At 50.7% G+C, this 24604-nt stretch overlaps 2 protein-coding genes across 2 annotated transcripts in view; both read right to left on the bottom strand.

Moving 5' to 3' along the window:
• The window catches only part of lama1 (laminin, alpha 1), a 31726-nt gene extending 22399 nt beyond the window's left edge, over nucleotides 1-9327 (bottom strand). Inside the window, exons 1-23 of the mRNA XM_030100018.1 lie at nucleotides 9282-9327; nucleotides 9166-9178; nucleotides 9102-9116; nucleotides 9040-9054; nucleotides 8962-8992; nucleotides 8887-8899; nucleotides 8667-8837; nucleotides 7940-8052; nucleotides 7690-7741; nucleotides 7339-7529; nucleotides 6894-7073; nucleotides 6715-6804; nucleotides 5972-6089; nucleotides 4951-5129; nucleotides 3282-3382; nucleotides 3002-3164; nucleotides 2016-2156; nucleotides 1783-1893; nucleotides 1551-1652; nucleotides 1249-1463; nucleotides 681-792; nucleotides 304-414; nucleotides 68-195 (exon numbers count right to left, since the gene is read on the bottom strand). Coding sequence (XP_029955878.1) covers nucleotides 68-195; nucleotides 304-414; nucleotides 681-792; nucleotides 1249-1463; nucleotides 1551-1652; nucleotides 1783-1893; nucleotides 2016-2156; nucleotides 3002-3164; nucleotides 3282-3382; nucleotides 4951-5129; nucleotides 5972-6089; nucleotides 6715-6804; nucleotides 6894-7073; nucleotides 7339-7529; nucleotides 7690-7741; nucleotides 7940-8052; nucleotides 8667-8837; nucleotides 8887-8899; nucleotides 8962-8992; nucleotides 9040-9054; nucleotides 9102-9116; nucleotides 9166-9178; nucleotides 9282-9327 — 2411 coding nt within the window. The remainder of the gene's footprint in view (nucleotides 1-67; nucleotides 196-303; nucleotides 415-680; nucleotides 793-1248; nucleotides 1464-1550; nucleotides 1653-1782; nucleotides 1894-2015; nucleotides 2157-3001; nucleotides 3165-3281; nucleotides 3383-4950; nucleotides 5130-5971; nucleotides 6090-6714; nucleotides 6805-6893; nucleotides 7074-7338; nucleotides 7530-7689; nucleotides 7742-7939; nucleotides 8053-8666; nucleotides 8838-8886; nucleotides 8900-8961; nucleotides 8993-9039; nucleotides 9055-9101; nucleotides 9117-9165; nucleotides 9179-9281) is intronic.
• Nucleotides 9328-22721: 13394 nt separating this feature from the next.
• The window catches only part of chodl (chondrolectin), a 3233-nt gene continuing 1350 nt past the window's right edge, over nucleotides 22722-24604 (bottom strand). The window contains exons 4-8 of the mRNA XM_030099514.1: nucleotides 24388-24545; nucleotides 24171-24221; nucleotides 23963-24043; nucleotides 23772-23868; nucleotides 22722-22825 (exon numbers count right to left, since the gene is read on the bottom strand). Coding sequence (XP_029955374.1) covers nucleotides 22744-22825; nucleotides 23772-23868; nucleotides 23963-24043; nucleotides 24171-24221; nucleotides 24388-24545 — 469 coding nt within the window. The 3' untranslated portion in view covers nucleotides 22722-22743. The remainder of the gene's footprint in view (nucleotides 22826-23771; nucleotides 23869-23962; nucleotides 24044-24170; nucleotides 24222-24387; nucleotides 24546-24604) is intronic.

Raw genomic sequence — 24604 nt, 5'->3', positions numbered from 1 at the left:
TGAGGGACGCACCAGCGGTCACACTCTGCTGGACTCAGAGAGCTTCCTCTGAGGGGAAGAGTCTCACCTGTTGGACGGCTCTGTCAGAGGACAGGGACACGCCCGACAGTCCTGGGCTGTCCCCTCAGTGGCATCGCCATAGAAACCAGGAAGACAAGCCTCACAGTGGGAACCAGTGGTGTTATGGACACAACTCTGAGAGAGAGAGCGAGAGCGAGAGAGAGACAGACAGGTCAGAGAGAGGGAGACAGGTCCGAGAGACGGAGACAGGTCCGAGAGACGGACAGGTTACACTGAACTCACCAAACACACTCCTTGGGCGTCACACTGGGTAGAATGACCGTTACACTCACACTGCAAACAGTTTCCTCCAAACAAGACTCCGCCCACTCTGTAGAAACCTGGCAAACATGTCTAACACACACACACACACACACACACACACACACACACACACACACACACACACACACACACACACACACACACACACAGATTCTGTATAGCCAGTAAAAGTCACACACTGCCTCACACTGCTCACATAGAGGAAGTACCTCACAGGAAGTACACACCTCACAGGAAGTACACACCTCAAAGGAAGTACACACCTCACAGGAAGTACACACCTCAAAGGAAGTACTGACCTCACAGGAAGTACTGACCTCACAGGAAGTACTGACCTCACAGGAAGTGCCACTGTAGCCCCACGGACATTCACAGGTTTCCACGTCAATCAGGGGAGATGCAGATGTGGAGTGGGAGTCTGCCACATCCAGAGAGACCCAGCTCAGCCTGACGGAGGACAGGGACAAAGAGGACCGGTTGAAGCAGGACCAGGAGAAGCAGCGCTCCCGGTGGTGGCTTCAGTCACTGCATCTTTCACTCTGGAAGAAGTTTCAACCTTGAAGAGAAGCAGGGACGAGTTTCTAGGAGAATTCACTCCAACTGAGGAAACCCTTACTGGCCGATTCAGCGAGCAGCTGATCTGGTGTGAAAACATCTGGCCTTCTGGAAGACTGAGGCTCAACCTGAGGCCTGCTGACTAATGCTGCCCAACACCGCGCTAATGCTAAAGCTAGCAGCACCATGGACAGCGCCGCAGAACGTCACAGAGTCTCAGTGTCACAGAGCGTCGCGGAACGTCACCATCTGTGAAACATCTGCAGGAGCAGAGCCAGAGGCCCTACGCCGGACGCCGGACGCCGGTAAAGCTGCTCCTGAACAGGATGAAGACCCGGCCGGACTCACCGGACCGGACCGTCCGCCGAGGCGTTGGAGTGAACTCTGACCCTCAGCGCCGTCACGCCAGCGAGGACCAACAGCAGGTCGTCCCGGGTGACGGGATCTCCCGTCCGACTGTCCACGAATCGCCGAGGGAGCATCTGGAGGGACGCCGGCTGCTCGGCCAGCGGAGACAGGAAGAGGAGGAGGGCGGGCCACAGGCGGAGAGCCCGGCTGCCACCCTGGAAAACAGAACAAGGTTCCAGGCTGAGCGTTCTTCACTCCTCAATCTCCACGGCGGCGGCGGCGGCGGCGGCGGAACACCTTACCTGAACGGTGACGTCACACTGGACCGCCAGGGAGCGGAACTCGTTATCCGACGGAACGTCGTATGACAGGGAGAAGTTCAGGAACCCTCCATAAGACACCAACTGAAGACCGGGGGTGAGACGGTGAGGGTGAGACGGTGAGGGTGAGACAGTGAGGGTGAGACGGTGGGGAGTGAGACGGGCAGGAGGAGGCGGAGAGTGAGAGAGGCGTGGGAGTGAGATGGGAGCTCACCTTGTTGCCCAGAAAGCGGTCCGGAGCGTTCCACTGCAGGGTGTGACCGGACGACCCGTTGCCGGGCTCAGGGAGGCTGTTGCCATGGACGACAACGCCGTCATGGATCGGCTGAAAGGGGCGGAGCCAAGCATCTGCATCGGTCACCTGGTCAAAAGAGAAGAGAGAACCTGAGTGTGTGTGTGTGTGTGTGTGTGTGTGTGCGTGCGTGTGTGTGTGTGTGTGTGTGGTACCTGGGCTCTGGACCAGCTGGAGCTCTCACACACGTCAGACACTCCGGAGCAGAAGCAGTGGCTGCAGCCTTGAGGATTGTTCTGCTGCAGGTTGTAGAATCCTGGTTTACATGAGTCACAGTGAGACCCCGTCACATGGACCTGAGAGGGAGACGGGCGAGGGACAGACAGGTGAGGGACAGACGGGTGAGGGACAGACAGGCGAGGGACAGACGGGTGAGGGACAGACAGGCGAGGGACAGACAGGCGAGGGACAGACAGGGGAGGGGCAGACAGGTGAGGGACAGACAGGGGAGGGACAGACAGGTGAGGGACAGACAGGTGAGACACAGACAGGTGAGGGACAGACAGGCGAGGGACAGACAGGTGAGACACAGACGGGTGAGGGACAGACAGGTGAGACACAGACGGGTGAGGGACAGACAGGGGAGGGGCAGACAGGTGAGGGACAGACAGGTGAGGGACAGACAGGCGAGGGACAGACAGGTGAGGGACAGACAGGCGAGGGACAGACAGGTGAGGGACAGACAGGCGAGGGACAGACGGGTGAGGGACAGACAGGTGAGACACAGACGGGTGAGGGACAGACAGGTGAGGGACAGACAGGTGAGACACAGACGGGTGAGGGACAGACAGGTGAGGGACAGACAGGCGAGGGACAGACGGGTGAGGGACAGACAGGTGAGACACAGACAGGCGAGGGACAGACGGGTGAGGGACAGACAGGTGAGACACAGACGGGTGAGGGACAGACAGGTGAGGGACAGACAGGTGAGGGACAGACAGGTGAGACACAGACGGGTGAGGGACAGACAGGTGAGGGACAGACAGGTGAGGGACAGACAGGCGAGGGACAGACAGGTGAGACACAGACGGGCGAGGGACAGACAGGCGAGGGACAGACAGGCGAGGGACAGACAGGTGAGGGACAGACAGGTGAGGGACAGACAGGTGACCCGGGCTCCAGACTCCCCCTGCTGGCTCACCTTGCAGGTGCAGGGCTGACAGGGGTCAGTGTTGGTGCTTCCTGCCAGGTTACAGTCACAGCGAACACACTGAGGAAAGTCCTGGAATCCAAACGCACAACGATCACAGCGGCGACCTGCAAAACCCGGGTGACACACACACTGTCCTGCAGACACACCTGAACACACACACACACACACACACACACACACACACACACACACACACACACACACACACACACACACACACTATCAGAGAAATGACCATGATGATCACATCCAGAATACTGATGAAGGATCCTCACCCGGCTGACTGTCGTCTCTCCTGCAGACTGAAGACTTTGATCCTCTCAGATCACAGTTACACTCAACACAGGGGGAGTCCGAGTGAGGGGAAACCTACACACACACACACACACACACACACACATACACCCCTCGTGAACACACTGTGCTTCTCTGCATTGCATGGTCTGTAGTATCAGCTGCTGTACCTCAGATGGAAGCGCCGCACGATTATGGCCAAAATGATAATCCTGATTATTTTTGTCAATATTGTAATCACGATTACTAGTCACGGTTATTCATTATTTTAGAAAACATACCTTTTTATTGCACTTTTTTTTTAAACAAAGAAGTCTTTAAATTGAAGACATGAGTCTTCAGCGACTTCAGCGAAGTCGGGCGTGTGTGCGCACATAACCAAAGATGTTTTAATTAGAATCTAAACTATCCAATCTGTGGCTGCTGTCTTTAATCACCAACTGGTTAAAAAAAACTGTCTTTTAAAACCAGAATGTGTGTGAAATGTGGAAAGTACATTACAATAAATCATTCTGTATTGCCAGCAATTCAGGACCGTTTCAATGTTGAATGATCGCTTTTCCTTAGAAACGAACATATAGACGCGCCGCCTGTGAGTCTTTACTAATGTTTGATAAGACCTGATCTGAAAAGAGCCGGATTGTGACTTTGGAACCTGAACGCCTCACAGCTGCAGCTTCACTCCTGAGAGCAGCACGATGATCACTGAACATCCAGATGAAGATAAAACAACAACAGAACAGTGAACAGCCACGCTACACCCAGAAACTAAACCTTCCTACCAGAACAACGTTTCCTCGTTCTCTTCAAGCCGCCGCTGCGCCGCTCAGATCCTTCCTCTCAGAGCAGAACTGTCCGTCAACAACAACCTTTCCCTCAGCGTTTAAATCTTCTTTCCACCGACTGATGTTTGAGCACGAAGGAATCGTTCAAAGTCAGCGAGTTCAACAGTGGCTAACAGCTAAGCTAACAGCTGACTGAGACACTGCGGTGGCGTCTATCAACAGGCTACTTTTACGGAGTGTCCCTGAAGGCAGCAGGAGCTGCACGGCTCAGGTTGTTCCTGGATCAGAGGGTTCCGGGTGTTCCACAGGTAATGGAGGCGGTTCAGGAGGAGCTGGATGCTGACATGTTGAAGGACGGAGTCACTGCCTCCGTGAAGCAGGAGGCTCACATTCTCAAAATCATCTGGCGGCGATGACGGCGCGGGAGCCCTCCGAGATGGCCAGATATTGTTGTTCGCGGGCCAAAAGTGGCATCGGGCCGCCAGTTGCCGACCGCTGCAGTAGATGTTGCTCCTTTAGGGGCCACTAGCGGCTCCAGAAGCCTCAGCACCGTCGCTGCCTGCTGCTCCCAACATCTACTGTCTCATATTTTATCATCCGACACTGCCGCTGCTGCGGGTTCGCTCGCTCGCTCGCTGTTTAGGCGGCGTAATGAGGCCCTAACCTCGGTCGCCCCCTGGTGGTTGGCTGACGATTTGGTTGAGAAAGTGCTTGATTTGACACACAACAGAGCCGCTTTTTCAATTTTAAAATCGCCGACGATCATCTAAATTTAATCGCAGCAGCCAAAATCATGATCGTGATCAAAATTCGATTGAAGGTGCAGCCCTATCAGGCGGTCTGTAGTGTCGGCCGTACCTCGGATGGTCTGTAGAACCCGTCCCTGCAGGTCTCACAGTTGACTCCGGCTGTGTTTTGCTGACAGTCGATACAGACTCCGCCCCCTCGACGAACGCCATGGATGTTCAAACTCAGCGACAGCTCAGAAACCGTCTGATTGTAGAAACAGTCCAAAGCTTTGTTGTGACAGTTACACCCTGAGGGACAGGTGAGAGAGAGAGGAGAGAGACGGGTAAGAGAGAGAGAGAGAGGAGAGAGAGGAGAGAGACAGGTGAGAGAGAGAGAGGAGAGAGACAGGTGAGAGAGAGACAGGTGAGAGAGAGAGAGAGAGGAGAGAGACAGGTGAGAGAGAGACAGGTGAGAGAGAGACTGGTGAGAGAGAGAGAGAGAGAGGAGAGAGACAGGTGAGAGAGAGAGAGAGGAGAGAGACAGGTGAGAGAGAGAGAGGGGAGAGAGACAGGTGAGAGAGAGACAGGTGAGAGAGAGAATGGTGAGAGAGAGAGGAGAGAGACAGGTGAGAGAGAGAGGGGAGAGACAGATGAGAGAGAGAGAGAGGAGAGAGACAGGTGAGAGAGAGAGAGAGAGGAGAGAGACAGGTGAGAGAGAGACTGGTGAGAGAGAGAGAGAGAGGAGAGAGACAGGAGAGAGAGGAGAGAGACAGGTGAGAGAGAGAGAGGTGAGAGAGAGAGAGGGGAGAGAGACAGGTGAGAGAGAGAGGAGAGAGACAGGTGAGAGAGAGAGACGAGAGAGACAGGTGAGAGAGAGAGGTGAGAGAGAGGGGAGAGAGAGAGAGAGAGGAGAGAGACAGGTGAGAGAGAGAGACGAGAGAGACAGGTGAGAGAGAGAGGTGAGAGAGAGGGGAGAGAGAGAGAGAGGAGAGAGACAGGTGAGAGAGAGAGGTGAGAGAGAGGGGAGAGAGAGAGAGGGGAGAGAGACAGGTGAGAGAGAGAGAGAGACAACAGAGAGAGAGAGGAAAGAGACAGGTGACAGAGAGAAAGAGAGGTGAGAGAGAGAGAGAGAGAGACTAAACTTGTCTTACGTTCACAGGTGTTCCCCTGGGAGACAGTTCCCGGTTGCCATGGCAGCTGGTGGTAACCAGGGCAACACTCATTGCAGTTCTCCCCACAGGTGTTGTGTTCACAAACACACTGCAGCTTCTACAGCAGGAACACACACACACACACACACACACACACACACACACACACACACACACACACACACACACACACACACACACACACACACGGGCTGTGTCCAGATGTGGTCTCCTGGTTTACACTGTCAGCCTGAACTCACTAACAGAGCAGAAACTCCTCCAAACGTGGACAGCGGAGCAGTTTCTCTGGTAAATTCCACTCCGAGCGAGAGAACGGCCGAAATGCGCTCAAAATGCAGCTTGAAGTCCGTCTCCCAGAGTCCCGCAGAAGCTCCTGATGTCACTGAGTTTAATAACTGAGTTACAGAGTTACAGCACCACCTAAAGGCCTGGCAGATGAACGACATCCTGTTGAGCTGTCCGTGATGCAGACGCACTTCAGCCCCAAATGATTCATTTTCCAGGAACATTTAGGCTCAAAGTTACTTTTATTCGACTAAAACATTTGCTGTTGTTGCACCTGAATGTTTTTGTGACTGTTAAACAGAAAAACTCTATTTCCAGTCATGTATTTTGTCATTTTAGTTTTCTTGAAAGTAAAGAACTCTCTCGTCTCGTCTCGTGTTGTCTCCTGATCGTGAGCCGAGTGTCTCGTCACTCCCCGAGTGTTTGTGTGCGGTTACCTTGGTAACGGGGTCCAGCGGGCAGCTCTGGGCGTGGCCGTAGCAGATGCACATCCCCCCCACCGAGATGTCTTTGATGGAGTAATAATACTGAGAGACATCCAGAGACAAACACCGTCAGCTGTCTGTCTGTCTGTCTGTCTGTCCCCCGCTCCCTGTCTCTCTGCGGCCTGTCTCACCCGCCGGGTCACGATGGGGTCGATGTCTCGTGGGTCCCGGAAGCTCAGCGTCATGAGGTCAGCGTTCAGGGTTCTGATTCGCTGAAGCCTCAGTCTGATGTAACGGGCTGACGTGAAGCTCAGGAGGTCAGAGGTCAAATCATCAGCTCCAGGTCGACCATTAATCAGCGAGGTGTGGATCTGAGAGAGCGAGAGAGAGAGAGAGAGAACGCGAAAGAGAGAGAGAGAGAGAGAGAGAGAGAGAGAGAGACAGCGAGTACATGAACATGGGTTCCATGAAGGAGCCCTCCAGGGTCTGATCCAGGTCAGTCCTCTCATGTTCTCGTGAAGAACCCAGAAAGTGGAACAACACCAAGCTGAACGTGGAGAACCATCACAGTCCTCCCAACGCTCCACACCAGAGACAGGTGGACAGACAGACAGAGAGAGACAGACAGTGTCCCACCTCTCCATGTTCCAGAGGGTTGAGTCTGGAGTAGTAGGACGTGCAGATGACCTCGGTGTCCGTCCTGTAGGTGGGCGGTCCCAGCCTCGGCCGGATGTTGTAACGGGTTAAACACTCCGAGTCACTGATCGCGTAGTACTGCCAGGGGTCAAAGGTCACACCGTCCAGAGAACGCTCCAGGATCCAGTTCCCTGTGAGACACATGGGCCAGGACCAGGTTCTTCAAATGTGGACGTGTTACTGACAGGCGGACGTGTTAAAGACCGGTGGACATGTCCCTGACAGGTGGACAAAGAGGTTGGACATGCTAGCAGAAGGTCACCAGGTAAACATGGAGGTGGATGATCTCACCTGGTCGGGGAGAGTTGGCTGCTTTGATGATTATATAGGCAACCTGGAAAATCTGAGGAAAAACGAGGAATTAGTTTGAACCAACCAAGAAAACGCTAACGCAAAGACACCAGGAAGACCAGATCCACAGGTCCAGGTCCAGGTCCAGGTCCAGGTCAGCCTCAGACTTCACTGAGTCTCCTTCCTGCCACAGCCGGGATTCAAACCCAGGTCCCTCACACTCCAGATCGGAATGAGGGGCGGATCTTACCTGCTTGAGATCCAGAGTGACGGTGATCCAGTGGAACTGCCGTCCGTTCTTGATGCTCGGACTCTGCCACCACTGGTTGGTTCCGTCGATGGCGTTGGTGATCGGATGTCGTTCTGCACAGAAAGGTTCCGTTACTGATCCAGACGCTGAGCTCTGATTCAGATTCCAGAATCACAACTTTCAAGATGAGACGTTCTGCTCATGAGCGCCACAGTCAGGGGAAAAAGTGTTTCTGAGGAGACGCCCAGAGATGGTGGAGGATTCAGATGCTTTGTGTTGCTCAAATCAGTAGTGTGGGTGAGGTGCCAGGCGGGGCTGGAGCCATGGATGGGTCTGGGTGGGGGTGCTGGTTCACTGGGGTGGGTGGGGGTGCTGGTTGACCAGGGTTGGGGACATGGCTGTCCCTCGGCTGGTCCGGGGTGATTGGGCTCTGCTCCGCCTTGGTGGCTGTGGGGGCTTTGCGGGCCCCCTTTCTGGGTCTGGGTGGGGCCCTGGCTCCTTCTGCCCTGGGACCCCCCCAGTCCTTCAAAAAACAAACTCCGGGTGTTCGTCATCGTTCTCTCACGTTTCTGATCAGCTGTTTCTTTCAGACAAACAGTCGTCACGGAAACACTGATGGAAGAACTTCACATCAAAACCGACTCCTGCCGGAGTGTTCTGGGACAGAAGTCCTGTTTCAACATTTCAGTGAGGCAGGGAGTGGCTCCAGTTTTAACCCTAACCCTACCTTTGGGCAGGACGGAGTTGGCGTCACATCGGGGACAGTGCGGGTTCTTGATCCTCCTTCCAGGGACATGTTCAACCAGTTTACAATAAATCTCTGGCTGAGGGTCTCCGCAGGTCGCGTTGCTGGTGATCACCGCGTTACTCGCCAGGTTCAGGATGGCCGGGAAGAGACCTGGAACACAACCGACACCGTGAGAAGAGACCTGGAACACAACCGACACCGTGAGAAGAGACCTGGAACACAACCAACACGGTGAGAAGAGACCTGGAACACAACCAACACGGTGAGAAGAGACCTGGAACACAACCGACACGGTGAGAAGAGACCTGGAACACAACCGACACCGTGAGAAGAGACCTGGAACACAACCGACACCGTGAGAAGAGACCTGGAACACAACCGACACCGTGAGAAGAGACCTGGAACACAACCGACACCGTGAGAAGAGACCTGGAACACAACCGACACCGTGAGAAGAGACCTGGAACACAACCGACACCGTGAGAAGAGACCTGGAACACAACCAACACGGTGAGAAGAGACCTGGAACACAACCGACACGGTGAGAAGAGACCTGGAACACAACCGACACGGTGAGAAGAACCCAAACACAACCCAGGACCGTCTTGCTGTGAGGCCAGAGCACTAATCGCTGCACCATCATGCAACAGAGGCCATGAAACCGATATCTGCTGATGAATCTTGTAGAGTTCAATCTATATTAGTGTGGCGCCCCCTAGCAGTACCAAACTGAAATGGAATTTGTTTGGAACCGAATGTTCACCTCGGTGCGGGAAAGGAGACTCTGGACTCAGGAGGACTCAGTTGAACAGTGACCATTCATTGCCTCACCACCCGGCTAGATTGGATGCTTGTTTCTTATCTGCTCTGAATCAAGTTCAGTGAGTTGATGATCCTGGGATCTTCTGGGGCCGACCCACGGCTGGCCACATCCGGGGTTTAAACCCTTCCTCAGTCTGTCACTGGTCTGGCTCACACCTGAACCTTGCAGGGTTCAGGTTTCCACTGGTTCAATCTGATCCAAGGGGGGAAAAATTTCTACACATCTAGTACAGAAAGCTTTCATTACTAGCTTTTATCTTTCTGGTCATTCAAAAATTTTCAGCTTTAACCAAACACTCAGGTTATAAAATATTTTTAGGCGACAGTAGCTCAGATGGTAGAGCAGGTTGTCTCATAACCGGAAGGTTGGCGGTTCGATCCCCGCTCCCGCAGGTGTAAAACTGTTGTTGTGTCCTTGGGCAAGACACTTCATCCACCTTGCTTAAGTATGAAAGTAGTGTGAGAGTGAATGGTTGGTGGTGGGAGGGGCCGATGGCGTCAGTCTGCCCCAGGGCAGCTGTGGCTACAGCAGTAGCTCACCACCACCCAGCATGGAGAGAATCAAGGATGCAATATGAAGCGTCTTTGAGTGTCCTATAAAGTGCTACATAAAACCAATGCATTATTATTTTTAATCCATTTATACAATTATTTGACCTCTTAAGTAACAGATAAACTAAGTCACAATTCATTGAAAACATTTCATCAACCCGATCAAGATGGCGCCTGAATGGACTGTTCTCTCATCTTCTTTGTAAATTTATTTTTCTGCCTGCATTCTGGGACGTCTTCCATCAGACAACATCAGAGCCACGACCCCCAATGATCTTCTTCCCATGTTCATGGCCTCTTCGGTGGATTTATTGGTCATTATAGCCAAAGGTGCGCTCGCTTACCACCGCTCGACCACCTGACTTATTCTACCCTAAGGTGGAGTCAGATTAAAAGAATACTCTTAAGATTTTGGACCCACGTCCTTTCCCTATCATTAACAAAGTGAGATAAGCTCATAAATACCTTTTTTGTGTCTGTGCGTCCAGTGGCTTGTTCCCAGTTGTTAGCATTGTAGTTAGCTTAGCTCAATTGCTGGAGGTGAAAAGGAGACAGAGCTGGACTGACGAAAGTGGACAAAATAGTCCTTCCAGTGGTCCAGGGGACGGCGTATTAGCACGTGAAGTAAATCCGAATGGTTATAAAACATTTTAAAAGACGTGTTTTCTTTTCAATCCATTAAAATAGCGTTTTGATACACATCTGCACAAGCGTAGTGCTCCGCGGAAGGATATACCGGCACACAGCGGCTGAGTCTATGGCTTCTACTGCTGTGCTCCGGTATATCCTTCCGCGGAGCACTGCGCATGCGCAGATCTATGTGTATGAAAACGTTATTTTAACGGGTTGAAAAGACAACACGTCTCTGCTTTCAACACTATCATCCCAGCTCTCCTGCAGGACAAGCTCCACCAGCTGAAGGTGCCAGTCTCCACCTACAGGTGGATTGCAGACTTCCTGACAGACAGGAGGCAGCAAGTGAAGCTGGGTGAACTCCCGGACCATCAGCACTGGATCCCCTTGGGGCTGTGTTCTCTCTCCCCTCTCTTCTCCCTGAACACCAACAGCTGCACCTCCAGTCACCAGTCTGTCGAACTCCTGAAGCTTGCAGACGACACCACCCTCATCAGACTCATCAGTGATGGAGCTGAGTCCGCCTACAGGAGGGAGACAGACCACCTGGTGTTCTGGTGCAGGCTGAACAACCTGGAGCTCAACGCTGTAAAGGCAGCGAACGTGATTGTGGACTTTAGGAGGAACACAACTCCTCCCACCTCCATCACCCTGAGAAATCCATCATCTCCTCCATCATCACCCAGGACCTCCAGTGGGAGCGGAACATCAGCTCCCTCATCAAAAAGCCTAAAGAGGATTCAATTCATGCAGCAGCTGAAGAAGTTCAGCCTGAAGATGATGGTGCAGTTCTCCTCCTGCATCATGGAGTCCATCCTCACCTCCTCCATCACCGTCTGGTTCGGTGCAGCCACAGCCAGAGACCAGGACAGACTGCAGAGAGTCCAGAGACCAGGACAGGCTGCAGAGAGTCCAGAGACCAGGACAGGCTGCAGAGAGTCCAGAGACCAGGACAGACTGCAGAGAGTCCAGAGACCAGGACAGACTGCAGAGAGTCCAGAGACCAGGACAGACTGCAGAGAGTCCAGAGACCAGGACAGGCCGCAGAGAGTCCAGAGAGAGTCCAGAGACCAGGACAGACTGCAGAGAGTCCAGAGACCAGGACAGACTGCAGAGAGTCCAGAGACCAGGACAGGCTGCAGAGAGTCCAGAGACCAGGACAGACTGCAGAGAGTCCAGAGACCAGGACAGGCTGCAGAGAGTCCAGAGACCAGGACAGGCTGCAGAGAGTCCAGAGACCAGGACAGACTGCAGAGAGTCATCCGCTCTGCTGAAAAGGTCACTGGCTGCAGTCTGCTGTCCCTCCAGCACCTGGACACTTCCAGGACCCTGAGGCCTGCAGGCAAGATGGTGGCCGACCCCTCCCACCCTGCTAAGACTCCTCCCACTCTGGTCACCAACTCTTTTCAAACTCTCCCCTCTGGAAGGAGGTTCCGGTCCACTAGGACCAGAACCTCGCCATACAAGAACAGTTTCTTCCGCTCACATGAACAAGACCTCAATCCACTTGGCAATGTGCTTGGCAATAAGCCTATTTCTGATTCTGAAATTAAGTAGCTTTAGTTGCGTCAACATTACAGTCAGTGAACACTCTTAACAATTTCATCAGAAATGGGCTGATAAACCTCTGCTGCTGCCTCTCACTGTCACAACTGTGCTGAACAGCTGGAGCTTCAGCTCCAAACCAAACAGCAGATGACAGTCGCTCTGAGCCGCTAGCAGCTAGCATCATTGTTGGCAGAGCTACTAGCCCCACCGCTAATTTAACAATCTTTTTCAAAGACATTTTATTAATTTACAGCCACAGTCTGCATCAGTAGTGGAACCCCGGCTGGTTTTAAAGCAAGTTTACCTGCAAGGCATGGCATGTGAGCTGAATCCAACCAGCTAGCATGGCGCTCGCCTGTTAGCAACATAGCGTGGCTTAGCATGACTTACCAGAGCGTTAAATGAGTCGTTCATAAAGAAAATTGCGGCTCGTCACGTTCACTTTTACTCTCAAAACCTGTTTCCTAAATAAAGAAACAGTTTCTTGGTTTCTGTTGTGAGACATTAAAGGTGCAATAAGGAGTTTGCACGTTTTATGCAAAACAGCGCCCCTTGCAGGCCTTGGGCGTAATGCAGCTTAGTGAAACACTCGTGCCTGTGGCTCGCGTGCACGGAAGAGGGGAACTCCTTCCTCTCTCGTTTAGTAGCGCTCAAGTAAGATTTAAGTTTCTTCTACCTGGCGGAGTCTGTGTGGAGCTGTGGCAGTGCTGGAAGCCAGTCTGTTCTGACTTTCTGGAAGATCCTGCTCAGTTGTTGCTCACTAAGCATCTGGCGGAGTAATGGTGGACAAAACGAAACTTAACTCCATCAGGCCAGCCGGAGCGCGCATTACGTCATTCCTCTCAAATTCTCCCCCAAAAAATTCTGGTGCCGGACCGGCACTGTGACTTTCAAGTGACAATTTAGCGCTGTTAGAGGTACTGGTAATGAATATGTCAGGGCACATTGTACACATCATTAAAAATGTGGAACATATTTATGGTGGAAAATAAGTATTTTAAAGTTGAAAAACTCCTTAATGCACCTTTAATGATGGACTCTGATGTGTTTTTCCTACGTCAAAATCCAGAGTCAGGCGCGAGCTTTCAAGATGACGTTTCAGCCTGACAGGAAGAGCTCATGAGCAGCACTAACCAGGCACAGACAGTGGGGGCGCCCCCTCTGGGTAGGCAGGGCATTACACCCAGTTCACATGTGCTCAGGGAGCCAATGTTCCTGCAGGTTACATCAGTTTTACACACAAAGACATGAGCTGCTGTTCTGGAATCTGACCTGGAGGATGAGACCAGACGATGCATGAGCTGCTGATGGATTAGAAAAATACTCTGTTTTAAATTGATGGACTTTGTCTTAAGATTATCATTTTAGACAGATTTGCAGCAATTTTGGAAATAAAATGATTAAGTTTTCCTATAAGAATTGACAAATACAGCTGTAACATTTTGTGCTGGTATTCTCCGATATGTGTATGAGCGTCTTTGTAGTCCCGCGAGATTTAGGACCGGAAGTGGGTTACGGGATTCAAGGTGGTGGAATAAACAACTTGGCTGAGAACACACGTCTTGTGTTTACTTCAATAAAAAGCTTTTCTTGCCATCAAAAGGCACAAATAATACCACTGCTGTTGCTCCTGGCCATCACAGTGAAGATAGATAATGAAATGTTAAAGGTGTTCATCTGTTTGTGGAGGATGGTGCTGAGTATTTTTCAAACAGGATTTGCTTCGCTGGATTTCTTGCCGGCCGTGTGCTTTGAGTCGTGCAGCGTTTGTTCATGCAGGAGAGCAGGTTGTGTGAAGCTCCAGGGTTTGGATTAGAGAGGGATTCAACCTGTGTCATGATACATTTTTCAAACTGAGAAATTCTTTTCGTAGTCTCATTCTCAAAATAAGAAAAAATGTATTTATTCTGGAATTTCAACCAAACCCTTGTCAAACCTGGTAACTGGTAAATAAAACTCAAAATGAGATGAAATATCTTAATAGGAAATAGTTAAACATAAGTTCCTAAAATAAGCTGAATTTTCTTGGGCAAAGCTTGGTATGAACTTTTTTTCTTCTTTGACAAAAACTAGGTAAAAAGGGCTAAAAGGGCCGTTTCACTTCCTGGAAAATCATTTTGTTCAGTGAGGACAGAACACCCAGTTGGCTTGTTATGGCGGTGACTGTCAACTGGACTACCAAGTCCAGGACAATCTGGACTGGGACCATGACCAGGACAATCTGGACTGGGACCAGGATGGATAGTTCTCTACAGCCTGGGTTCCACCGCTCCTCCTCTGGTGGTTCTTCACGGTCCGGGTCGGGCTGTCGTGTTTCCACTGAGTAAAGCTGTGGATAAAACCCAAAGACTCGTCCTTGACCCGGACCACTTCTGGGTTCTCCTCCGTTGAGGTTCCAGGTTCTCCGGTCCGGGTTCCACGGGGAGGAGCTCCCACACTGCCCTCTGCTGGTTGGTGGAAACCAGCGTCCCTCTGGACAAACCGCCCGGTTCTACAGCTCATCAGAGGAGGAACTAGCGGGTCGTCTGCAGGAGCCGCTTCGCTCTCTGGTGGTGGAACTCCACCCAGCGCCGGCTGGGGACGGTGCTGTGCAGGAGGAGAACGTTCTCCTAGCTGGAACCCGGAGAACCGAGGCTCACGGCTTCACTCTGGGCTGAACAGAGCTGCTGAGGAGCGACGGACAGAGAAGGAACCGCCATGGGTACCATGGTGTAACGATGTCATGGTTACCATCGAGTAGTGACGTCATGGTTACCATGGAGTAATGATGTCATGGTTACTGTGCTAAAATGACATCATGTTTACCGTGGTGTATTGATGTCATGTACCTGCTTCTTTACGCCGCCGTTCACAACTTGCCTACATTCGGACCCTGCTGACCACAGTAGAGACACTGAACAGATAAGCTGCAGGCTAACCTGGACCTTTCAGGACCAACCTGGACCATTCAGGACCAACCTGGACTGTTAAGACCAACCTGGACCGTTCAGGACCAACCTGGACTGTTAAGACCAACCTGGACCGTTCAGGACCAACCTGGACCTTTCAGGACCAACCCGGACTGTCCTGGGCCACCAGGTGAGGTGCTGTGGGAATGAGGCTTAAGCCCAATAAAATGCTGCTGTGTAAACAGCACTTTAACAGTACGCACACACACACACACACACACACACACACACACACACACACACACACACACACAAACACACGTTGACTCAGCTGCTGCATCTTCCTGAGATTCTCATTGTTGAGCCCAGCAGACTCCAGAAACAAGCCAGTGAATTCGGAGGTCAAAGGTCAACAACACACACATCAAAGACAAAAAAGCAATTAACAAATGCAAAGTGTGATCAGCTACAGGGGAGAGATAGCATCACAGTGACAAGCACACACACACACACACACACACACACACAATGACACACAGACACAAACACACACACAGTGACTGAAACACACACACACACACACACACACACACACACACACACACACACACACACACAATGACTGGAACGCAAACTCTCACACAAACACACAGTGACTGAAACACTCACACACACAAACACATTTACACACACACACACACACACACACACACACACACACACACACACACACACACACACAAATTTACACACAAACACACTGACTGATACACACACGCAGAAGCGTTCAGCCACCAGGGCGATGGCTTGCAGACTAACCCCAGGTCTCACCTCTCTGCTGAGCTGCAGTTTGCTCCATCAGCTCCATCAGCTCCATCAGCAACACCACCTGGAGCAGCTTCATCTCTGTCACACACCATCCACCTGCAAACCCGACGGCTTTCTGTTCACGCCGGCCGGCGGTAAACAGCGGTAACAAGCGGTAGCCGGTACCCGGTGAGGCTGAACCGGCTTTAAGTGGCTGCAGGAATGTGCTGCTGTAAAGTCTGGGAAACTTGTGAGAGAGTGAACCTCCCTCCACTCTGCTTCATTCATTCAGCTCAACAATGGGGCAGATGGGGGGTGGGGTGAACCATCTGACCAGAGGGTGGGGGTGATTGGGGTGATCCGTCTGACCAGAGGGTGGGGGGATCGGAGCGAACCATCTGACCAGAGGGTGGAGGGACTGGGATGATCCATCTGAATAGAGTTTGGGGGTCAAGCTTCAACCTCCACTGGTGAAAAGTGAAGTTAAGGTTGAAGTGTAGAAAAGCTGTAATGCCAGGGAAATTCCAGCAGGAGGCGATGGTGTTGGCTTCAAACAGAGCCAGAGTTGCACTGGAACCCATTCAAAAACAACAACAACATATAGAACCAGTCATGACAGATTCCTGCTGGTTTGAGTCATGAAGAGGGATCAGATCAGGGATCAGATCAGGAAATGCTCCGCCGTAACAACAGAAATACCGTCAACAGCAGAAGTGATTCATTTTGAGTCAGTGTTGACCAGGTCTTGAGAAGATGATGAGGAAGGAGCTTGACGCATGTTCATGTCTGAATCATTTCATTATTGATCACCGAGTTCTTTAGGGACGTTCTAAAGAGAGCATGGCGAGTTCTCATGATCAGTCTTGGAGGCAAAAGTGTTAAATCAAACAGACTCAACCCTGATTCTGTCTGCTGCAGGAGAACCGTAGTGGAGAACCCTGTCTGTTACAGGAGAACCGTTGTGTCGAGAACAGGCTAAATCAGCACTCGACCACACGATGGTCCAGACGACGGAACTGTAGAAGTTCTCTTCCTTCTGTTGACATGAAGTGGACTTTGTTGTTGCTGCTGACCGGGGAGTTTCTACTCATTTTGGTTCCATCCTTGTTTCTCTGCGTTCTCCATGACACAGACAGAGACGGGTCGTCTTCCACATGGTGGAACGCAAAGTCTTAATCCTGGAAAAGCAGCAGGACTCCCCTTTAACTTTCTGTTCCCTTTCAGCTCTGCCCATTGTCTGTGGACCGTACCAAATGACCCGGGGAGGGGGAGCATCACGTCCTGGCAGGACACCAGTGGTGCGATGACATTTAGCATTGTGAGGACATTTTGCCCGGTCCACAGAATGTAACCTGACCTTTATGAGGATGAAGACTTGATTTTTGGGTTAGGGTTAAAATTAGGATCATGTTAGGTTTAGAGTTCAGTGTTTATGTTTGATGGTTACGGTTAGGGTAAGGGGCGAGGAAAGGCATTATGTCAATGAGTGTCCTTACAACAAGAGAAGAACAAACTTGTGCGTGTTTGTGTGTGTATTCATGTCTAAGCTGCATGTTCAGCATTGACATTCTAGAATGGGGTGGGCAACATACGGCCCGCGGGCCACATCTGGGCAGCCAAAGACTGGAAAAGAACTGCCCAGGGGCCTCACCTAAGAAACTCTGCGGGAAAGTCTGACAATAATGGTGCGTGGGAACGCAACGCAAACTTCTGTCCGCAAAAAAAAATTCAGGAGCCAAAAAAAAGTGCGCCGCACAGCTGTTCGCAATTTCCAAGTCACGGTTTCAAATCCTGCGGAGAACGTGACGGTGGCTGATCACACCCACAGTCCCGCCCCAACTCCACCCCCTGGCACCATATATAGGTATGTAAATGAACTCATGATTGAAATTTGGGTACATTAGAGGGCGCAGCACAGCGCGGAGCCTGCAGATAACCGCGGATCGGGCAGATGACGTGTCAAAAAATTAAGATTTTAATGACATTCGGGCGGGTTGTGGTTGAAGCATTCAAATAAAAAAAAAAACATTTTAAATCTTATTCCAAACATAAAGAAATGAACCAAAAAAGACAGAAAAACACTTTTGATCAGCCAAACGAGCAAAAGTGTGCATAATCATGGCTTTTACAATTTAATCGCACATTCAGCAGAGTAACGCAGCTTTTCCTTTTCCAGGGCGATCAGCGTCTCGCTGCAGCAGAACACCAGAGTCGCGGCAGGTGAGACGTTGCATGCAGGAGGATCTGCCGCTGTGGAGGTTTGGTTTGAGGCCATAGATCAGATCAGATTTGGCCATGGCAAAATAGCAAACATTTTTTGTGTCAATTTGCCATTTAATTGAGAACAATTTAAAGTGTGTATCATGAGAAAAATTATGTCATTACAAGTGACAGTCGGTATTTGTAGTGCAGAGACAAAGACATTGTAGTGTTTTCATTCCGTGATGTGTCTGATTGCTCCCCTTTGAACTATTTATTTTGAGTTTATTTGAGAAGATGTAGAAAGGAGAGGGTTCAGGATGAAAACATTCCAAAGCGCACTGAACGTGACTTCCTCAGTGTCTCCCCTCATCTGCAGTCATCACCACTCACTGTCTGTCTTACATGTTTATTTAAATTATATCGAACTTCTGTCTGTTATTTATTTCATTATATCTGTTTTGGATCTTGGTGTAAATTATGTTTGATTTATATCTGTCTGCTTTTATCTATTATTTAATTATATGTGTCTTCGATTTGTATTTCCGTTATATTTAATTTCACTTGAATAATTAGTTGTGTCGGTTAACTATATTCCTGTTATGCAATTACATCTAATTTTACATACAAATTATATTTAACTTTTCCTTGCATGGTTGGGCTTTGTATTTTTCTACTTTTATTTCTACGTTTCTTGCCGCTGCGACCCTGCAGTTTCCCCACGCGGGACGAATAACGGACTTTCAATTCCGTTTCCTTCTGCTTCGTCGTCTCCACGTAGTTTCTCTGAATTGTGCGGTCCTGTACGGCAGCTGTTTTGTTGGCGGTGAGGACCGCAAAGTCACGTGCAATTTTTCCCTTCGCAAAATGTGTATAGGTACCTGCTTTGGCGCAGAGGAGCCGCTGCGCAAAGTTTGGGGCTCGTTTTGTGCGCCGCGAGCTTTATAGGTGAGGCCCCAGATCAATTCATATTGCAGTGATGACTACATGCATTTAATCCTGTCCTGTAATGTCTGCAGCTAGCTTCCATCTGTTCTCTCTCTACCGCCGCTAGCTTCTCCCTGTTCTCTCTCTGCCGCCGCTAGCTTCTCTCTGTTCTCTCTCTACCGCCGCTAGCTTCTCTCTGTTCTCTCTCTACCGCCGCTAGCTTCTCCCTGTTCTCTCTCTGCCGCCGCTAGCTTCTCTCTGTTCTCTCTCTGCCGCCGCTAGCTTCTCTCTGTTCTCTCTCTGCCGCCGCTAGCTTCTCTCTGTTCTCTCTCTACCGCCGCTAGCTTCTCCCTGTTCTCTCTCTGCCGCCGCTAGCTTCTCCCTGTTCTCTCTCTGCCGCCGCTAGCTTCTCTCTGTTCTCTCTCTACCGCCGCTAGCTTCTCCCTGTTCTCTCTCTACCGCCGCTAGCTTCTCCCTGTTCTCTCTCTGCCGCCGCTAGCTTCTCTCTGTTCTCTCTCTACCGCCGCTAGCTTCTCCCTGTTCTCTCTCTGCCGCCGCTAGCTTCTCCCTGTTCTCTCTCTGCCGCCGCTAGCTTCTCTCTGTTCTCTCTCTACCGCCGCTAGCTTCTCCCTGTTCTCTCTCTGCCGCCGCTAGCTTCTCCCTGTTCTCTCTCTGCCGCCGCTAGCTTCTCTCTGTTCTCTCTCTACCGCCGCTAGCTTCTCTCTGTTCTCTCTCTACCGCCGCTAGCTTCTCTCTGTTCTCTCTCTACCGCCGCTAGCTTCTCTCTGTTCTCTCTCTGCCGCCGCTAGCTTCTCTCTGTTCTCTCTCTACCGCCGCTAGCTTCTCTCTGTTCTCTCTCTGCCGCCGCTAGCTTCTCTCTGTTCTCACTCTGCCGCCGCTAGCTTCTCTCTGTTCTCTCTCTGCCGCCGCTAGCTTCTCCCTGTTCTCTCTCTGCCGCCGCTAGCTTCTCTCTGTTCTCACTCTGCCGCCGCTAGCTTCTCTCTGTTCTCTCTCTGCCGCCGCTAGCTTCTCCCTGTTCTCTCTCTGCCGCCGCTAGCTTCTCTCTGTTCTCTCTCTACCGCCGCTAGCTTCTCCCTGTTCTCTCTCTACCGCCGCTAGCTTCTCTCTGTTCTCTCTCTACCGCCGCTAGCTTCTCCCTGTTCTCTCTCTACCGCCGCTAGCTTCTCCCTGTTCTCTCTCTACCGCCGCTAGCTTCTCTCTGCCGCTGCTAGCTTCTCTGTTCTCTCTCTACCGCCGCTAGCTTCTCTCTGCCGCTGCTAGCTTCTCTGTACTCTCTCTACCGCCGCTAGCTTCTCTCTGTTCTCACTCTGCCGCTGCACTGAACTGATCTGCAGCAGTGAGTGAGCCAAAGAAAAGAAAAGAAAAGTCCACAGTGAGTGTCGAGTCTTTCATAAGGACTGGACAATGGAACACTTTGTCATTGAAGTCCAGTAAAAGGCTGGATGTCCAAGAAACCGTCACCCTTTTAACAGAGCACAACATCAGCTGTCACTTTTCCACCTAGCATGCTAATTATACTGGCAACCAGCCAACGCACGATCGGACTGCCACGGCTCAGAAGACGGCAGCAGGTTTTCAGGCTCAGCAAAACACTTTCATCCCACTAACTACCATCCAAGAATCCAGCAGCAAGGCAACGGTCAGGGTTCAGGTTCAGGATTAGGGACAGTGTTCAGGGTTAGGGTTCAGAGTGAGACACAGAGTGGGGGAATGGTTCACACACTCCGGACACACACCTCCTGCTCCACTACACACAACCAAGCGCACCAAGGAGCGCTTGGTTGAAGGAAGAATTCTGGCTCATCTCCTCCCTCAGCCGGGCAGCGGGAACGCTGGAGACCAAAAAATACAAATGGAGAAAGGAGTTAGCATCGATGGCAAATCAGCTAACTCTGCTGGCAGGCGCGCACACACACACACACACACACACACACACACACACAGCAGACCACGGCGTTACTCTGTTTGCTTTTTGACTTTACAACCAGCTGCTCCAGTAATATTAACGTTTCAAACACTCACCAGCCCAACACAGCGTGTTCCAGTCCACGTCACCCGCTGGTCTGCAGCCGTCCACGGCTAAACCAGCTCCACTGGGCTTCTCGGTTCACTGTCTGGGTGCCGAGCGCTCCGTATAGCTCCTGCCGAATCCTGTCCTCGGCCTCCACACGTCTGCAGCTCCTCGCTCCGCCGACGGCTCCGTTTATGAGCATATTACCAGGTTGTTGTTGCGAGGTTTTAAAAATGTCGGGCGTGAGTCTGACTGCAGCCGCTGTCAAGGCTCTGATACTGATATCACACTCTGAACAATCAGAGGACGGCATCTGCCCGCCTGGAGCCTCAGCCGAGGAGGGACCAGCAGGGACCAGCAGGGACCAGCAGGGACCATGGAAAGACCTGGTATGAGGGACTGAAATGTGATGGAAACACCAGGGACCAGGGCCGAACCGTGCAGAGTGAAAAGCGTCACAAGTCAATGAGGCTACAGGGTCAAAGGACTTCAGAACACGTCTCATCGTTTCTTCAGACACTTTATTGTCTTCTTTTATCTTCACATTCACTGATGGATTTTTCTCACAAGACACAGGCTTCCTGGTACAGGTCGCCATTTAGACATCACCGGGTACAAGTTATCACTGACAGCTAACAGTCACAGGTCAACAGCTATAAATCACCAGTCACAGGTTACCAGTTACAGGATACCGGTTACAGGTTATCAGGTACAGATTACCAGTTACTAATTACCAGTGACTGATTACCAGGTTCAGATTACCAGGTACTGATTACCAGGTAGTGACTACCAGGAACAGTTCTGTGATAACTCAGTGCTCACAGCGCCACCGTGTGGTGAGAGGGGCTGTTGAAGTGAAGCATCTTTGGCTCGTGGGTGGTGGAATGAGTGTTTCTGCCCAGTGCCACAGTGGAACAGTGGTTTCCTGTCAGGTTAGATTGCAGGCGGCGTGCGTGCGTGTGTGCGTGCATGTGTTCGTGCGTGTGTGCGTGCGTGCCAGGGGGCCTGCGAGCCACTGAGGCCTCTACAGTGCGTCCTTGGTGAAGCCAGATGAGAGGAAAGCTGCCAGTCCATCGAATTAGGTTTTGTTGGTTTCCTGATGAGAAGATACGTGAACTACTGTCTCCAGTAACTCTTAATGTTCTGTGTTCGTAGAACCAACGAAGCTGGATTGCTCCAGTGTTAGCATTAGCATGAGGTGAGCTTTCAGCACTGTGTATCCACACTGAGGAAGATGCTCTAAAATCTGATGTTAGAGGAGGAAGATGCTCTATAATGTGGATATCAAAAGTAGGAAGATGCTCTATGTTTTGGATGTTAGCTTAGATGCACAAGGCTCCTCGTCCAGTAAAAAGTTTATTTAGTCAGATAGCAACAGTGGTGCTCCTTCATGCTAATTCTAACGCTAACAGAGTGAGCTCAGAGAGAGACAGCAGCATGAACCAATCAGAGGACAGCAAAAGTCTTGAATAAATATGCAAAGAAAATTGATAAACGTACATTTGTGACTGAGGGGTTCATATTTGAAGAGCATGGCGGTGCTGGTTGGGTCTATGGTGGGAACAAGATGCAACGTGAAACCTCCTGAAGAAACGACACGACAAGCCACATGATGTCACTGTGATGTCACTGTGATGTCACTGTGATGTCACACCTCCATGCCGTCTGGTTTCGCCGTACTGGAGATCCACAAATTTGCCTGGTCCGTGGCAGTCTTACTGTGAGGATGACTGCAGGAGAAAAATCATCACCATCTTCATCACCATCATCATCACTATCACCACCATCATCATCATCACCACCATCATCATCATCCTCCTCCTCATAGCCATCATAACCATCACATCATCATCGCAATCATCATCATCACCATTGTCATGATCATCATCATCACCATCAACATCATCATCATCATCATCATCATCACCATTTTCATCATGACATCACCATCATCATCATCATCATCTTCCTCATTATCACCATCACAATCATCATCATCACCATTATCATCATCATCATCATCACCACTATCATTTTCACCATCATCATCATCACAACCATCATCACCACTGTCATCAACATCAACATCATCATCATCAGTATCATCACCAACATCAACATCATCACTACCATTACATCACCATCATCATCACCACTGTCACTATCATCAGCAATATCACCATCATCATTACATCATCATTATCTCCATCATCATCACCATCATCATCATCAGTATCATCATCACCATCATCACTACCATTACATCACCACCATCATCACCATCATCATCATCAGTATCATCATCACCATCATCACTACCATTACATCACCACCATCATCACCACTGTCACTATCATCAGCAATATCACCATCATCATTACATCATCATCTCCATCATTATCATCTTCATCATCATCGCCATCACCATTGTCATCATCACCATCACCACTCTCATCACCATCATCATCTTCATGTTCATCTTCATCATCTTCATCATCATCCGTTTCTTTTCCACAGTGTTATTGCAGTTAAATGTTTTTTTTCATGTGAGAGTCACGTCCCTCTGGTCTCTGTAACATCATTATGATCGTTTTGTTTGTTCGTCATGAAGCAGATCCAGAATCAGAGCTGTCTGTGGCGTACTGGAGGATTGTGGGATATGTCGTCCAGTCTTACCTTCTGTGGAGCATCTGGAAACAACAAGTCCCAGAAGCCACCAGGATGAGGAGCAGCAGAGGGATGGTGGGGATGACCACGTACAGCAGCAACATGCCTGAAGAGACACACACTGCACGTTACACATGCACACACACACACACACACACACAACCACACACACACAAACACACAACCGTGTGCTATGCTACCTGCAGCTCCAGCGGTGGTGAACTGAGATGGGACGTCCTCTCGGCCTGTCGATGTGGTGATGGCGTCCTCACCTGCAGTCACTGCTGCGGACAGACGAGATAGAGACATGTCTCCTGACCACCATGTCACACACACACACACACACACACACACACACACACACACACACACACACACACACACACACACCCAGAGGAGGAGGCTCACCTGTGCTCCTCCCATCAGGTGTGTCACCCTGTTTATTTACGAGGATGCTTTCTGCAAGAGAAATCCACCAATCGATGAGGAGAGATGTAGTTTATGCATGAAGCTGATTGGCTGACAGAACCTGGATGCATGAAGCTGATTGGCTGACAGTATCTGCATGCGTGAAGCTGATTGGCTGACAGTATCTGCATGCGTGAAGCTGATTGGCTGACAGTACCTGGTCCATACTTGCAGATGAAGTTGTGCTTCATGTTGCAGCGGTCGTCGTTCCACTGGTACAGATACTTTCCGCCCGGACCAGGAAACGCAGCAGGCTGATGGTACATGACAACGCAGGACTCTCCTCCACAGGACGGCTCGTCCAGATACCAGTTCCTTCATCGGCACGGCGATTATCAGCTTCACCTCCACCATCATCACCGTCACCTTCATCG

This window comes from Salarias fasciatus, chromosome 9, assembly GCF_902148845.1.
Source record: "Salarias fasciatus chromosome 9, fSalaFa1.1, whole genome shotgun sequence".
Classification (NCBI taxonomy): Eukaryota; Metazoa; Chordata; class Actinopteri; order Blenniiformes; family Blenniidae; genus Salarias; species Salarias fasciatus.
The sequence above is the reverse complement of the archived record's forward strand: the minus strand, read 5'-3'. Positions and strand labels throughout refer to the sequence as shown.